This window comes from Astyanax mexicanus, chromosome 22 (assembly GCF_023375975.1).
Source record: "Astyanax mexicanus isolate ESR-SI-001 chromosome 22, AstMex3_surface, whole genome shotgun sequence".
Taxonomy (NCBI): Eukaryota; Metazoa; Chordata; class Actinopteri; order Characiformes; family Acestrorhamphidae; genus Astyanax; species Astyanax mexicanus.
In genome coordinates, this window is record NC_064429.1 from 29,883,051 (window position 1) to 29,900,926 (window position 17,876).

A 17,876-nucleotide genomic window follows, 5' to 3' on the forward strand; every position below is an offset into this window, starting at 1 on the left:
ATAGTGACTGAGTGGCATGCTAGTGTGGTGGAAGGTGCAGGTGTGGAAGCTATTCGCTCCCGTTGCCACATGTGCGGTCGAGTGACTGGTTCATTTTGTTAATTGACTATTTTGACTTATCGCATTACTTAACCCTCTCACACTAACATTTTTATGAACACATGATTAATTGATGAGCAGGTTTGGTAAATTGTTAAAGCTGTCATGGAGCTCAGGAGAAGTCTAGAGCACCCATCTCTGGGTCCTCCAAAAATCAGTTTTCTGGGGTAAACTTAAAGCTGATTCTGCTGGTGTGGTTTGCTGCAGCAGGTGTGGAAGCTATCCGCTCCCGGTGCCATGTGTGCGGTCGAGTGATTGGTTCATTTTGTTACCTGACTATTTTTACTTATCACATTACTTTGCCCTTTCACACTACCTTCGTTTTACAAACATGGACGCACTCGCTCTGCGAGTTTCGTACATTTGGTAAAGGATTAAAGCTGTTTTGGTGCCTGTGTGCAGTCTAGAGCACCCATCTCTGGGTCCTCCAAAAATCAGTTTTCTGGGGTAAACTTAAAGCTGATTCTGCTGGTGTGGTTTTCTGCAGCAGGTGTGAAAGCTATCCGCTCCCAGTACCACATGTGCGGTCAGGTGATTGGTTCATTTTGTTACCTGACTATTTTTACTTATCACATTACTTTGCCCTTTCACACTACATTTTTTTACGACCATGGATGCACTTGCTCTGCGAATTTGGTACATTTGGGAAAGGGTTAAAGCTGTTTTGGTGCCCAGGATCGGTCCAGAGTCCCCATCTCTGGGGCCTTCTAAAATCAGTGTTCTGGGGTTCACTTCGCCCTTTCACATTACCACATTATCCTTTTTTTTTCAAACATAGAAGCACTTGCTCTGCAAGTTTTTTGGGTTTGGTAAGGGGTTAAAGCTGTTTTTTAGTTTTTTATCTGCTCCCAGTGCCATGTATGCGGTCACATGATTGGTTCATTTTGTTACCTGACTATTTTGACTTCGCATTACTTCGCCCTTTCGTGCTAACTTTTTTTATGAACACAGGAGCACTAGCACTGGAAGTTTAATAGGTTTGGTAAGGGGTTAAAGCTGATTTTGGGCCTGGGAGCAGTCCAGAGCAACTGCAGATGTGGAAGCTTGCTGCTCCCAGTGCTGCATGTGGGGTTGTGTGATAGGTTAATCTTGTTTGTAACAGGACTACTCCAACATCATCTTTTCATTGGTATGTCCTAATAAAACTATCACATTCTGATAGAACTGGAATGTCTGGAGGGTCACTGTAAAAGCTCAGCTTCGTGAAGTTAATGTGTATTAACAATGTAAAAAACACAGAATCTCAAGGAAGCGTGAAACAAACCAAGCTTTTGCAAACTTATTTGCAGAAAAGCAATGCATAGATTTTTTTGTAATGATTCCATGATTCAGATGGAGTTCTACTTGTGTGCAAACTACTGATAATAAGCCCCTCCCAAAACAATCTCAGAATGGGCCCCAGGTGCAGAATCAAGTGTGAAAACACTCTAACACTGGCGTCGGTCACTTTCTGAGCCAGTCCTTGTCCTGTAGGACTAAAGTGAAAGCTATGCGGATGGCAGAGCTTAGTCACGAAGTGTGATGTACTCACGCTTGCATGGTGGTGGTCGCAGTCTGAAAGCTGAACATGTTCTCCTTAGGGAACCAGTTGTTGGCCTGCTCCTCTGAAACACAAAAAATATGCAGACAGAATCAGAAAAGATTGGTATGGAGGCAGAAGAGATGCATGCAGCACAATTTTTCATGAACAGGAATTTAAAAAAAAAATCGCTGCCAGTTCCAGGAATGAAACGCTCGCCCCCCAAGAGAATCCCGGCTGCCTGGAGAGGAATTTCATTTTCAAAAGAGGTGAGAGAAGTTTCTACTCGCAGCTCATCAAAGGATTATAAAATTTACCCCCCAAAAATGTCTATACGTGCACAGCGCTGTAACTAAAACAGAATTATGTTAACATCATGTATAACAGAACAGAACTCAAGGCCTTACTGAGCAGTACTCAGGAAGTGCTACACTGATGGCTCCTTAAAAATGCTCTAGGAAGGAGGTCTTCAAATGTCAGCATATCACCAAGAAGGACCAACCACATCCACATCCCTTTCAGACAGCTTCCTCTTACAGCGTCCACAGTTAATCCTGTTGGATGTGGTTTGTCCTTCTTGGTGGTATGCTGACATTACCCTGGATACTGTGGCTCTTGATGCATCACAAAGACTTGCTGTCTTGGTCACAGATGCTCCAGCAAGACGTGCACCAACAATTTGTCCTCTTTTAAACTCTGGTATGTCACCCATAATGTTGTGTGCATTGCAATATTTTGAGCAAAACCGTGCTCTTACCCTGCTAATTGAACCCTCACACTCTGCTCTTACTGGTGCAATAATGTGCAATTAATGAAGATTGACCACCAAGCTGATCCAATTTAGCCATGAAACCTCCCACACTAAAATGACAGGTGTTTCAGTTTCATTGTCCAAACCCTGTATTAGTATTACATGCATCATGCAACAGCAGTTCTCCTTCAATAGTAGGAGTGAGCGATGAAAACGTGCTATGGTATTTTCAGTTCAGGACAGTGTCTTCTCTCACCTCGCTCTTCTGAACACACCCGGTCCTCGCTGTACATCCTCTCCAGCTTCTTGCGGTGCTTGCCCCCCTCCCGGGGCGAGGTCTCCAGGTCGAGGGAGCGCTGGCTGCGGCAGGGCGGCCGGGCGCAGGCCGTGCAGTCCGGGCTGCAGTACTCCTCTCTGGAGCCGCTTCTCCTGGAACCCCAGTCCCGGATGTTGTGGGCGCTGCCCGAGCTCTGCAGGGGCTGGGAGTGAGGGGGGGTGTGGCCATACTGGTGATGTCCGTGACCTTGATTGCCACGGTGATGACTTCCTCTGTGATGGCTTCCACGGGCCTGTGTGAATATGTATGCTTTAAATATGTATAGAATTCCCCAGCATGTATGTTAACATTCAGTGCACAAACTAAAAGCAGTACAGTATTACTTAATATCGTGATACACAGCAATAGTATGCATCATATACAGCTCTGAAAAAAAGAGACCACTTAAAAATGAGGAGCTTCTTTGATTTTACCAAATTGAAAAACTCTGAAATATAATCAAGAGGAAGATGGATGATTACAAACCATCAAACCAAACTGAACTGATTATGAATTTTTGCACCAGGAGTAAAGGCATAAGGTTATTCAAAAGCAGTGTGTAAGACTGGTGGAGGAGAACATGCCAAGTTGCACGAAAACTAATTAAAAACCATGGTTATTCCACTAAATATTGATTTCTGGACTCTATTCAGAAATAAACTTTATTTATATGAACTTGCTTTCTTTGCATTATTTGAGGTCTGAAAGCTCTGCCTTTTTTATGTCAGACATTTCTCATTTTCTGCAATTAAATGCTCTAAATGACAATATATTTATACTTGGAATTTGGGAGAAATATTCCTACCTAGAAATAGCAAAATCAGAGAAAATTATTCTGAAACTGAAGTGGACAAATTTTTTTCTAAAGCTGTATTTATAGAACATAATGCATACTGTATATGTTCTATACATGATATTTGTATGTGTACTGTGTTGACCATATTTGTAAACATATATGTAAGATTCATACATTATGCATATGTGTCCAATACATAAAAATGACATATCTCTATTTGTTTTTGCTATTATAAAATAAACACATAATATATATACAAATATGAGAATAATTATGTGTTTGTATATGCTGATATATGACCAAAATATATGTCTGAAAAGCCACAATTAAAAAGCATTGGACTATACAGTATTTTAGAATAAAATATACAAAGAATATTTAATTGAATACTAATTTTGAGTTAAGTTTAACTAGTTACTTCTTAGAGCCTTAAAAATTGAGTTCCTCAGTGGGTCTTTTTTAAAGGGAATAATATAAAAAATATTTTTTTAATACAACCATATAATATCTATACGGACATCACAACTCAAAAAGAAGAATTTAATGCATAAATGGTCCTTTGTGTGGTAACGAGAAAGGAAAACTTAATGAGTTTAGTTCTTTAAACTGATTTTAAACAACGTATGATGCTAATATGACAACAAAAATAAGAATACTTAATATAATATAATAGCATGTATAATAATAAAAAATAAAAATAAAAATAATACAAAAGTGACAAATGCATTATAAAGATTTTTAAAACTAAAAAAAATAATAATAATAATAAAATAAAATTGTACATGCCTGTGAGGCAGCAGATCGAGGCTGCTCCGAGTTTCCCTTCAGGACCTCGAGCTCCAGGCTCTCTTCGCTCCCCCGGCCGGCCAGCATGCCGCCCTCTTTGGTGATGGTGTACACAAGCGCTGGCTTCCCTGAACCCTCCACACACCGCGCCTGCTGCTGGGGCTGCTGGGGCTGCTGCTGGGACTGCTGGGAAGGCTGCTTGGGTGGCTCCTCGGCGGAGAGGCTCCGCTCGACTGAGAGCCGGCGCTTGGAGCTGGCAGGGGCGGGCACGGGCAGGCTGCCCGGCTGAAGCTGCTCCTGGCTGGGCTTGGCTGCTGAAGCTGCTCTGGGGTACGGGTGCAGGTGGTTATTGTTGTGCAAGTGGCTGATGTCTGGGGACTCAGCGTCCTGGCCAATGAAGGTGTCAGACAGCAGGTGATCTAAAGAGATAGAGAGAGAGAAAAAGAGAGAGAGTAAATCATCTGAGCAAGATGAGCACCATCCTGGCAACAGTTGCACCAGCCTGAGGGAGCCAATAAAGCTCTTCTCTAATGAGGAGGAGGTTGAGGAGGACGTTGAAATGTAGTAACCTTTGTTTCTTCATTACAGACATTATGACAGCCCAACTTTACAATAATCCTGTATATAATATGCAACCAGTAGCTATATTTTCTCAACACACTCTTTGGTGAGCTATTTCAACAGGACAATGCTGCATCCACATACTGCAGCTAGCTTTCGCAAAGAAAACAAGTTCATATTCATAAAGTTTTTAAGAGTTCAGAAATGAATATTTGGATGCATTAGGAATATCCCTGGTTTTTAATCACAGTTTTCATGCATTTTGGCATCATGTTCTCCTCCACCAGTCTTACACACTGCTTTTGGATAACTTTATTCCTTTACTCCTGGTGCAAAAATTCAAGCAGTTCAGCTTGGTTTGATGGCTTGTGATCATCCATCTTCCTCTTGATCAAAAAAAAAAAAAAACTCTCCAATTCCTCCAGCACTAGGGTTGGAGCTATATTAGCATTAAACCCAAATAAACCAATTTTCAGGAGAGAAATCTGTGTAGATTAACATCAAGCACTAATATGGACTTAAATTACAGTTTTGTATACTTAGGCGCCCCCAGCGATCAGACCTTTTGATGGTGACACCCTTATTCCTTACTAGTGTCTCATAAAATGTGCTTTATAATCCAGTGCACCTTATGTATGAAAATAGACCTGAAAATAGACGTTCATTCATAGTGCACTTCATAATCCAGTGCGCCTTATAGTGTGAAAAATACATTAATGAATTATCTGTTCTTTTAACCTTTATCTTCCTTTCAAATAGCAAAAACAAAAGAGCAAATGAAGACTGGCACGACTGTCATAGTGAAAGGATTTGTACACTAAAATGACAGAGGTTGAGGAGGATGTTCAAATGTAGTGGTGTTCAGAGGTAGAGGAGAGATTAGTGGGCCAAAGTGAAAGTTAAATAAGTGCTGATTTAAAAAAAAAAAAGAGCCTCAACGGATGTCAGAAATACTTAAAAAAGAAGGATTTGAGCAGGAGTGTGTGTGTGTGTGTTCTGAGAGGGTGCTGACCTGATCCGTTGCGGTTCTCAGGATGAGCGTGAGACAGGTATTCTCCAAATGCTCGGGCTGCTCTAGAGAGAGACACACAAACATAACAAATCAGATCAAAACGAGGACACATTCATCGTCACACTGTTTTTAAATACGTCCTTTTAGTCAAATCAGAGTGTTATTTGGTATTTTGGTGGAAAAACAGGCCTTTAAATCTTAAAATCTCTCCTTTTAGGCTGACTTGAATTTTTCATTGGTCAGCAACTAGTATTGGGTCCCATGACTTTTGCCATGTCTCACAGAAGCTAAGGAAGGCTGCACTGACCTGCAGAATATGCATGTGGGGTCTCCTGCACTGAATGTAAATGAGATTGATTTTGGCCAGAGACACTTGTCACCTGTTTGAATGGACAATTCTGGCCAGACACTGCCGGTCACGAACATTACCACCTTATGTTCTCGCTGTCTAATGTAATATACAACTGTCAGAACCATATTTTTTTTATTTATTTTTTTAATTGTTTGTTACAACTTAGTTCCACGTAAAACTGGTCAAGCTCAAAAGTTCCGGACAGTTCTGGTGGAAACAGGAGAGTTGAGGTGCACATTAAATTCTGCTGTGATTTGGGTTCACCTGTGGTTTTATGTTTTTTTATTGGATACAATCCGGGTTAGCACCCGAACATCCCTTTCAGACAGCTTCCTCTTACAGCGTCCACAGTTAATCCTGTTGGATGTGGTTGGTCCTTCTTGGTGGTATGCTGACATTACCCTGGATACCGTGGCTCTTGATGCATCACAAAGACTTGCTGTCTTGGTCACAGATGCTCCAGCAAGACGTGCACCAACAATTTGTCCTCTTTTGAACTCTGGTATGTCACCCATAATGTTGTGTGCATTGCAAAATTTTGAGCAGAACTGTGTTCTTATCCTGCTAATTGAACCTTCACACTCTGCTCTAACTGGTGCAATGTGCAATTAATGAAGATTGGCCACCAGGCTGCTCCAATTTAGCCATGAATAAACATATTTATTCTGCCTTATATGTTTAATTGTTAGTTACACTTCATGCACAGTCCACAGGCAGATCTAGACAAAATATCTTGATGCAAACGTATGAAGGTTAAGAGTTCACAAAAACCCACAGTCACTCAGCCAACAGTATCAGCTGACCTGAAAGGAATTGACTGCAGACAGTGATAGGTTATTGTTTACTGAAGGGGAACCTGTAGGGAAACACGATGTTCCTGACCACCGTCAGCAACCCAACGCCTCACTGCAGCCTTCCCAGCGGTACAGACATCCGGACCAACGTAGCAGCTGAAGGTTATTTTTCTTGGCAGTGCTAAAAATGTTGTGCTCTAACAGTTCGGTACTTTACAGCCTGAGCTGCTTTACCAACATGATGCTCCTTACTTGTGTGAGCATTTTCATACACTTTTCAACCATAACATTACCCTGGAGAAAAAAAAATAAATAATAAATATATATATATATATATATAAAATATATATAAAATATATACTATACTTGTGCTTAAAAAATACTGAGAAATGTCTTATTTATGTACTTATTTAAAATGTACTTATTTAAAATATATTAAAAGTACATTAATATTATGCTTTCATCAAATATTTGAAAGTTAACTTTGATCATACTTTTTAAAAAGCACAATATAATATATTAAAAAAAATAGACAACTATGAAGTACACTTTTAGTTTAAAGCAATTCAATATACTTCTAAAATACTTATTTCCAAATAAGCCTTTGTACATTTTTTTAAGCAAAGTGTGTTAAAATAACTGTTAAAGTAGTTCACTTAGTAAATCAAATTACTATGTTGGTAAAATGTTTAAAATATATATTTAGGTATTACATTAATGTAACAGCTAAAATGCTCTGTAATAATAATACTAAGGAAAATAATTATATAAATATAAGTAAATTATAGGCTACATTGTTTATAACACATTTAAATGTCAAATAAAAAAATAAGTAAATTTGTAACAAAATAAAAGTTGTAATTCTGTATATTAAAATATTTTTTATACCATACAAAGTATACTAGAAGCATACTGAGAAATGTCTTATTTATGTACTTATTTAAAATGTACTTATTTAAAATATATTAAAAGTACATTAATATTACGCTTTCATCAAATATTTGAAAGTAAACTTTGATCATACTTTTTAAAAAAGAACAATATAGTGTATTTAAAAAATAGACAACTATGAAGTACACTTTCAGATTAATTCAATTCAATATACTTCTAAAATACTTATTTCCAAATATACTTTTGTACATTTTTAAGCAAAGTGTGTTAAAAACAACAGAAGTTCACTTAAAGTACAATGTATCAAATGGGCATTACAACTGTATCACTATTTTTTATACACCAGGTATATTAGAAATGTACTAAGAATTGATGTTAAATATATGTGATCTACTTCCGGCGCCGACGCGAGTGGCTGCCTGTTCCAGTAGCTCCGTCTCTTTGTGTGTTTTTTTACGTTTATTTATCGTCTCTGTGCTACTACACACGTCTAGTGTGCATCTTATTCAAGAATTTCCCCCCGGGGATCAATAAAGTATCTATCTATCTATCTGTCTATCTATCTATCTATCTATCTATCTATCTATCTATCTATCTATCTATCTATCTATCTATCTATCTATCTATCTATCTATCTATTTACTGTACATTAGAGTACAAATATATGCTTCTTGTTCCTGTCTTTTGTAAGTAGCACACTTCTAGTATATACTTTTTTGTGTATAAAAATATATTTTAATATACTGTACTACAATTTTTAGCGTGTTTCAAATTTACTTTAGAATTTTTTTTTATGTTACGTAACACTGTTTCCTATAATTTCCTAATTAAAATTACAGAGCATTGAAACACATTTTAACTGTTATATTAATATAAAACCTAAATATATGTTTTAAACATTTTACCAACATAGTCATTTAATTTACTTTCTAAAAAGTTATATTAAAAAAATATATTTGGAAATAAGTATTTTGGAAGTATACTGAATTACATTAAACTAAAAGTGTACCTTATAGTAGTCTATTTATTTAAATAAATACACTATATTGTACTTTCAAACATTTAATTAAAGCATAATATTTATGTACTTAAAAAGTACATAAATCTGTTAGTATATTTACAGCATACTTAGAGTTAGACATTTCTCAATATGTTTTAATTACAATTAAGTATATATATATTTTCCACCAGGGTGATAATGATTATAATATAAGCACAATGGAGCTGAAAGAAATAGAGAATAATTGTTCTAGAAACAAGGAGGTGTTCATAATGTTATGCAATACCTTAAACTGCAGTAAAATCTGTTTTAAAAACTGTTTTATACAGAAGTACTTTTATCGTTCCTTTCATTTATATGGTGTCCGAGGTGACATTATGCCGTACCTCCTCTTACCTCTTGTGTCTATTGCCAGTATTTATGATCTGCGATTTCACACTTACACTTTAATGTCTAATATATATAAAATACAACGGCCTGCTTTTATTACAGCGCTTCCCAGAATCCCATTTCTACAGTGTAAATACCGTATTGTGATATTGCAGCCATGATGATCCCTTTATGGAACAATTCCCTGTATTACTCTTTAGTTATGTGCCAGACCGTGAGGAACACAAGCCTGGAACATTACCCAGCATTCCTCAGCTGCCGAAAAAATAGTGCCCGGCTCAGCAGAACAAGAAAAACCATTAGGAGATAATGTCATGAGCTGTGGGCTCCTGGTTAAATTGGATGTGTGAAACGTGGCCGGCCTGCCTACACACGGCCGTGCACCACCCGATCGAACCACCAGTCCACCCCCCCCACCCCCACCCCCCGCCACACCCCGGCCTCCTTCAATAACAGGAGAACCCAATGAGACGTGAAGCAGGGAATTGAGTCCAGTGCTGCTCTGTGACTCTGGGTCACGTACAGCACGGTGGCTGTTGGAGAAAATGACTAAAAATGGCTCCAGCTCGAATCAATGGACCAACTAAACCAGATGATTCAATACCCTGAAGTTAGGGCTCAGTGGTTTCTAAATCATAGCAAATCAAAGCAACGTTTATTAACAAGACCTGCTCGTTCAGTTTCTTCTGTATTAACAAAGAGTTTATCCTGCTTTTGATGGAGTAACTCCCTCTTCTGTCCAGATATTGCTTTCTACTAAATACTAGATTCTACTGGATCTCTGTGAGGTAGTGTTGTAGTCGAGACAGCTAGAGCCAAGTCAAGCTCAAGACCAAGACCACATGAAAATTATATATATTTAAAAAAAATAATGGTCAGTGCGCTTTATAATCCGATGAGACTTATGTAGGAATTCTACCAGTCAAGTATTAAGTAGCAGTAAAGCCACTCTATTAAAGAAAAGAGTTAAAAGGGTGAGTTTTCAGTGAAGTTTCTCCAGCACTAAGGCTGGGTGCACTAGCGCTAGCTCTTTCACCATTCAGAAGTGAGTATATTTCACTGTAGTCTGTGTTTTTACCGTGATAAAACAAGCTAACCGCTAGCTGATAACGCCTTGGGGTACCGGATCACTCATGGTTCCTCAGTCCAGCACTATTGCGTGGCATTTATGTCTCACTAGCATTGTGGTTAGCAGCTAATGCTAATGCTGCTGCACCCAGCCTTAGTGGAAATCTGGAAATGTGGAAAACTTTGCGAAGACCGATTCTAAATGAGTTTACACTGAGACGAGACCAAGGCCAAGCATTTATGGTCTCAAAACCATGTCAAGAGGTGCAGGCAGAGGACACGCCCACTAAACAAAGAGACGTTGAAACATCATCTTTTCAAGGTAATTTTTGCACGTTCAATTTTGGTCTCCTGAAGGTGCAGACTGTGACGCGAGATGACGTCTTTTTTCCGACGTCTTCCACACGTTCAATATTGACGTCCCCCAGAACTTCAGATAAGGGCTAATTCTAGTCCAAATTAGGTTGTTGCTTAGGTCGTTTTCTACTTCAATCTGCCATCAACCACTAAAAGCAATGGATAAATTACTTTAATTACCTCTATCGTACCACTGTGTTGATTTTAAATGGACTCCTCTGTTGTGTAAAAAAAATATATATATTAAAACAGCACATTTTAAATATGGACAATATTTAGCTATCCTTAGCTAGTTAGCTAGTTTGCTATTTAGCTGCCTAGGAAAAGAGGCAACGCCAGCAGGTTCGGGTGGTTTAAGACTTCAGACCTAAAACTACTAACACTACAAACACATACATGATCATAAAATTAACCGACCTGGCCAAATTTACCTTATAGCTTGTGGCACACGAGTGTCCTGAGCTGAGCTGATTTATTGAAGAAATACAAATAAACAAACGATGAACTAAATAAACAAAGAAACAAACAACTGAAGGCAAACTTCACTATAGAAGACTATAGAAACAAAGAAACACGAAATCCTGACTGACATAAAAACATACAGGAACCGACAAAGACACACTGAAAAACCCGGACTATATATACAAGCGGACAAGGACAGGAAACAGGAAACACCTCGGGCTAGGGGTGGAGCTACAAATGAAACGCAAGTAAAGGCATTTAACACAAAAGAAAACGGGACGAGAAACACGAGCACAGGCGGGAAACGCAGGGCAACAGGGCAAGGAAGTGACAAACCAAGATCATAACTGTCAAGATAATTAGATGAACAATGATCTCAATAATATTTGATAATCGTAATATCGTCTATTGTCTTTTATTTGTTTGTTTGTTCACATATATAACAGTGAACAGTATTTTAGCCAGTCATCATAAATGACCAGTCAGTGCTTCAGTAACTGAAACTCCATACACACAGTGTGCACAAACTCCAGAAGGTGAAGAAAAAAGTATAAATTCCCAATATATGATTAATTGATTAATAAAAGGGTTTTTTTTTACATAATTTCATTATGTCAGTGGAATTTAATCCTCTTAAAAATACAATAATATAATCGCAATAATATCTGGGACATTATATCATCCACAAAAATTGATAATCGTGACAGGCCTACACATCCCACAGGGACGTAATGTTAGTTACTAATACGACTCACCTAAACATGGTGATTTTTTTTTTTTTTTTTTTTAGCCCACACAATACGAGGCAGCCAATCAGATCAGAGGTTATTTGTACCAGTGAGCATGGAGAGAGAGAGGTACTTTTTAAAGGAAATGGGGTGAGAAAGAGACGTACTGATTCTGCATGAGCTGTGCTGCAAGGCTCATTAGAGCGTCCTTGCTTTTATTCCTGTCGTGCTGAACTCATCAAACTGCAACTGCAAGGTGACCTCACATTGATTTTCACGTCAGAGTAGAGGAAGGAAGTTAAATATGAATCATTACTTTGACCTCCGTGACATGATACAGTATATATATCAAGCACCAGCAGCTCAAACCTAAATCATCTGCTGCCAGAAAATGTATGGCTTCCTTGCTTGTTGGATGCGCTATGTTTTTTCCAGGTGAATAAAAAGGTAATTCCGAGCCTAGATTACATCAATAAGTGCTTATTTTAGTTGTTTCAGATTATTAGAACTCACAGTGATATGTGACTTTAATCACTTTAATCTATTAATGTGTTTGTATGTTATGTTTACAAAATAAAAGTCTCTATAAGTCAAAGCATTGCTGGGTTTGATGAATCATGAAGATACCATTATGTAAACTGATACTAAAATGTGTTACCTCAGAGGATGGCTGGGGAACACCCACACTTTAAGTATAAGTTGTGAGGTGTTATCTTGTGAGTGAGGTTGGTTGAACACACCAAATTATGAGATACCATTATGTAAACTAATCCTAAAATGTGTTACCTCAGAGGACGGCTGGGGAACAACCACACTTTAATTATAAGTCGTAAGGTGTTGTCTTGTGAGTGAGGTTGGTTGAACACTGGCCAGTGTGCTCATGGCAAGGCAGCATGAATTTGTTTTGAATTGTTTGAGTTGGAATGAAGCTTAATAGTGGGCGGGGCTAGGTGGATGGGTTTTAGGGGTGTGCCATATTGTATCATACGCAATAATACCACCAACAAATCTCACGTGATATAAAAGAATCCATATCATAATATCGAGATATATTCTTAAAAGCAGTCTCTTCTGTATTTGTTTTGCTATTTACTGTATTTACATTTAAATACAGTTTGTTTGCAGTTTATATGCATGCCTTGAATATGCTGCACTTGTTTTTTTTTTTGGCATATTTACACTTTAGTTTTGTTATTTTTTTTTTTTGGATACATTATTGGTTCCATTATATACAAAATCAGGGTCCTGGTGAGTATCTCGTTATGAAATAGACCAACATATATATAAGTTTAAATACAACTTTAATGTTTATTTTGTTACAGTAGTATATTTTTTAAATTAAGTTAAAAAAAAAGTATGTTTTGACATATCGTGTCATGATCAATAATATCTTTATCACCCCAAAAAAAAAAAACATGAAATATCGTGATATTGTTTAAGCACCATATCGATTGTTTGCACCAGGAGTAAAGGAATAAAGTTATCCAAAAGCAGTGTGTAAGACTGGTGGAGGAGAACATGATGCCAAGATGCATGTAAAAAGCTGTAATTAAAAACCAGGTTTATTCCACCAAGTATTGATTTATGAACTCTTAAAACTTTATGAATATGAACTTGTTTTCTTTGCATTATTTGAGGTCTGAAAGCTCTGCATCTTTTTTGTTATTTCTCAATTTCTGCTTTAAATAAATGCTCTATATTACAATATTTTTTTTTGGAATTTGGGAGAAATGTTGTCTGTAGTTTAAAGCATAAAACAGCAATGTTTACTTTACTCAAACATAAACATATAAAGAGCAAAATCGGAGAAACTGATTCAGAAACTGAAGTGGTCTCTTACTTTTTTCCAGAGCTTTATATTTCAGTTCATATCACTCACCTACATCATATATGTGTGTGTGTATGGGTGGGTGTATGGGTAGACGGGTGATGCCACAGTGTGCTTGAATTTCTGCAGCTGTTTCTACCATTGCATCATGAAGAATGACTACAGCGTTCTCCGAAAAGCCTGAAATGTGCACCATCCTTCTTACATATTCCACCGCTGAACCCAGTGACCTCACTCTAACCAGACGAGAAACACAGCTAATATCACTAAATCAAGAGCAGAAATCTTCAGATTTATCATCCAGAGCATCACTGCTCTTCACAATCATCCTGCAGATTCATCTGCTGCACTCACTCGCTCGCTCTCTCTCTCTCGCTCGGTCGGCTCCTGCTGGAACGCTCACTATTGCAGCCCTAATTGCTTTCATGCACTGCTCTGAACATGTGCAATCTGTCTCCATCAGTTTCCCTCTCACTCACACACACACACACACACTCACACACACACTCCAGAGATAATGATAATACCTTCCCACACACACATGCTTCTCCTGCAGGCAGAACTCTCTTTATACAAACACACACAAACATAACATCATACACTCTCCGGCACTCGTGATGATTTTTCTTACGGCCTTGTGGCCCTTTTCATAAAGACTGTGCTCACAGACATGCTGTTGTGATAGACGGGTCATGCATAGGTCATAATATAACATACAACATCTTTAAAGAAATAGTTGCAAAAATAGTCAAGGAAATGTTGTATTGCAATTGTATTCGGAAGGAAGATAAATGTAGCACATTTGCTCAAATAAATCAAAGCCCACCCTATAGTGACTTAGAACAACTTTACGTATACAATGTAAATACCCAAGATACTGTTCTAAGCTACGCTGACTCGTAAGAAATAAGAAACATCATCTGCAGCACCTCCAGGGAGAGGGTGCTTTTCCTGGTGGGGGTGCTGAATTCTGCACCCCCGCCATAAAAAGCACCCTCTTTTGGCAGCACGTACGCTTTAGGGGGTGCTTTTAGTTGAGGGGGTGGAGGTTTTCGGTGCGCTTTCAAATTAAAAGTTTATTTTAAAACAGTTTCAGATTTTTCTGCGGACTCATTTTTGGGGGGGCAAATCCACCTATTTCTGACACTAAAGACTGTACTTTTACATTGTACATTCTATTATTTTATTTGATTGTATTTATATGTATCTTTATATTTTTATATTTTATATTTTTCATTTTGTAACTTTGTGTATACCTGCTGCTGGATGTCTAGAATTTCCCCTCTGGGATCAATAAAGTATGTATGTATGTATGTATGTATGTATGTATGTATGTATGTATCTATCTATCTATCTATCTATCTATCTATCTATCTATCTATCTATCTATCTATCCATCTATTCATTCCCTTTAAGAGTCAGGTGAGCTCTGACTTTGGCGCGTTCTAATCTTTACAGTGCTGCGCTTTTGTGCATCTCAGCAGAGACAGATACTGACCTGTGTGTTCACACTGTGAAGAAACACCAGCAGCTCATTTAAGGGAACAGCAGTGTTATTTTATTCTTTATTCTGTTTATTGTTGAGTTAAAAGTATATATATATATAACACACATATATACACACATAATAATAACTATTATTAATATGCCATAACATATGTCTGTCTTTGTTAAAGAGCATAATACCAAGTATTTCAGAATGAAAGCACATATTTGTAATGTGTGACAGTGTCCTGAATCATTACTACATCTCTGCTGTTTGTAAGAAACCATTATTATATATCCTCAGTGTAAATAAATGCACTGGACGCCGGGAGGCACGCTATGTGGAGTCTATGTATATATGTCTACGACATTATCAGTTCAATGATGGCGGCTGCCGGAGATTTACCTGAGTTACGGGATGTAAACAGTGTTTTTTACTAATCTACTTGTGCACTTTTTTAAGTTATTAATGCCTCGTTTTAAATGTCAGGGCTCTCCGGATTCTACCACTGAGGTGTGGAGCTACTTTGAGCCTAGATAAAAGTGGGAAAAGTGATTTATTGGGGCAAAATATGCCCCAAAGCAGCCGTTGAGTGCTGGGCAAAAAGCTCAAAATGACTAGATCTTAGAACGCTGTGGGAGAATGGATGTGTGCTACTCACGTAACAAAGGTTAGTACTCTTTATCATGTTTTACTGCACCCATAGGAATGAACGCTGATGATTGACTGTTGTCAGGGTTTTAATTAGTCAGTGGAGCTCCTGTGTTTTCCGCCGCCCATCAGTGTAGATTTATTCCTAAACTCTAAAGATGCTATTTTAACAGTGCGGACACAAGGCGTGAAAATAGACTGTTGACGGACGGGGTGTAAGATAGCAAAGAGCATCGTGACGCACTTTGCGTAGGGTGTACGATAGGGCCTTTAGACATATAGACACATACGCAGTCTTCTCTCTCAGCTCTTGGAAGCACATAGACCCATAATTGTCAGGCTGTAGGCAGACTGTACAGTCTCAGCCGTCTCCGGGGACATGGACGAGATGGAATTGCTGTGCTGTTGATGCAACGAAACGTTTAATAATTAAACACCAGCCAGCACGTGCATGCCACTCTCTTTCTCTCTCTCTCTCTCTTTCTCTCTCTTTCTTTTTCTCTATCTCTCTCTCCATCTGCTCCCTCCACTACTCTCTACTCTACTGTACTCCCTCAAACAAAGTGTGTTTATTGCTGAGATAAAAGAGGCTCACTAAAAACGAATCATAACACAGAGGAAGTGTGTAACAGGTAAGATAAGCAAGCAGCAGCTTTATCACACTTACACATCTGAGTGTGGAGCAATATCGACTTCCAGTGTAAATAAGTGTGTGAGCCGAGCTTATTTTTATCACTCTCCCCTCAAGTAGTGTAACTAACCCAATTCTCACTACTTACACAGTTGCATGTCTTCCAGTTTCACCATTACTGCTTTTAAAAAGTCTTACTTAAGCAATAATACACAAGAGAGGGAGTGCAGAGAGCAGCACAGCAGTGCCAATATTACACGTTATAGCACAAAGCTCGAGTGTATTATTGTGATTTTTATACCACAGTTCTATTATTTCTGTTTATTGAAAGATTTTGATTTAAATTAGATGAGAAATTATGATCTGTCTGGTTATAAAAAACTCTGTGAGTTAAAATAGTTCCATTGCTGCTCTGTTTGTAGCTGCTCTGTTTGGCTTGTAAGCGCTGCATCGTTGCTAGGTTACCTGTATGAGGCGGAGTAATACTGTACATGGAGAGCTTCGGTTACAGGGCATTACCGGCTAATAACGGCACTCATAGAACGCCTCTCAGCCAATCACACTGCAGGGTTTAATTTGCATTAGGGGTGGGCGATATGGCCCTAAAATTCTTAGAATAATTATTAAATATAATAATTCAGATTCAGAATTAACAACAAAAAATATATTATTTCAAAGGTCCTATTTCATGTTTTTTTCATTAATGTTGTAGTGGTCTCTAGTATAACTAAACATTCTGTGAGTCGGTTTTTATGCTCCTGTTTCAGGTTGTTGTTGTTTTTTTTTCAACATTTTTCTTATTTTTCTCCCAATTTAGGCCGATTGTCTTAACCATTCAGCTGCTACTTAGCCGTAACTCAGCTGTATATCCCTCATTATCAGTGATGCCACAACACAAGGAGACCAGTACATGCCTCTTGCGATACATGTGAAGTCAGACTCCGCCTCTTTTTGAACTGCTGCTGATGCAGCATTCGCAAGTAGCATCACAGCACACTTGGAGGAAAGCGCAGCGACTCGGTTCTGACACATCAGCTCACAGATGCAGCCTTGTGCTGATCGACATCACCCTAGGAGTGATGAGGGGAAAGAGCGCCATTTACTCTACCCACCCAGAGAGAGCAAGACCAGTTGTGCTCTCTCAGGGCTCTGGCAGCTGATGGCAAGCTGCATGACCGGGATTCAAACCAGTGGTGACTGGGTGATTTAAATTATAAAAGCACAGCTGAGCAACAAGGCTGTAAATGCAATGAACTCTCTGTCCTCAGAGGCCTTTAATCTCTGGTTAGCCGGCTATTTGTACTTTTGTAACACTGTTCTGAACTGTTGATTGCAGTCTAAGCACAGGGCAGAAGCAATTATGCCCCATTAATGGAGGATATCTCCCTGACCCTGCGC

At 38.5% G+C, this 17,876-nt stretch overlaps 1 protein-coding gene across 1 annotated transcript in view; it reads right to left on the bottom strand.

Moving 5' to 3' along the window:
- Nucleotides 1-17,876, bottom strand: part of nsmfb (NMDA receptor synaptonuclear signaling and neuronal migration factor b) — a 94,189-nt gene that overhangs the window by 50,570 nt on the left and 25,743 nt on the right. Inside the window, exons 2-5 of the mRNA XM_022667420.2 lie at nt 5,841-5,902; nt 4,268-4,686; nt 2,626-2,938; nt 1,631-1,703 (exon numbers count right to left, since the gene is read on the bottom strand). Of these exons, the coding sequence (XP_022523141.2) occupies nt 1,631-1,703; nt 2,626-2,938; nt 4,268-4,686; nt 5,841-5,902 (867 nt within the window). The remainder of the gene's footprint in view (nt 1-1,630; nt 1,704-2,625; nt 2,939-4,267; nt 4,687-5,840; nt 5,903-17,876) is intronic.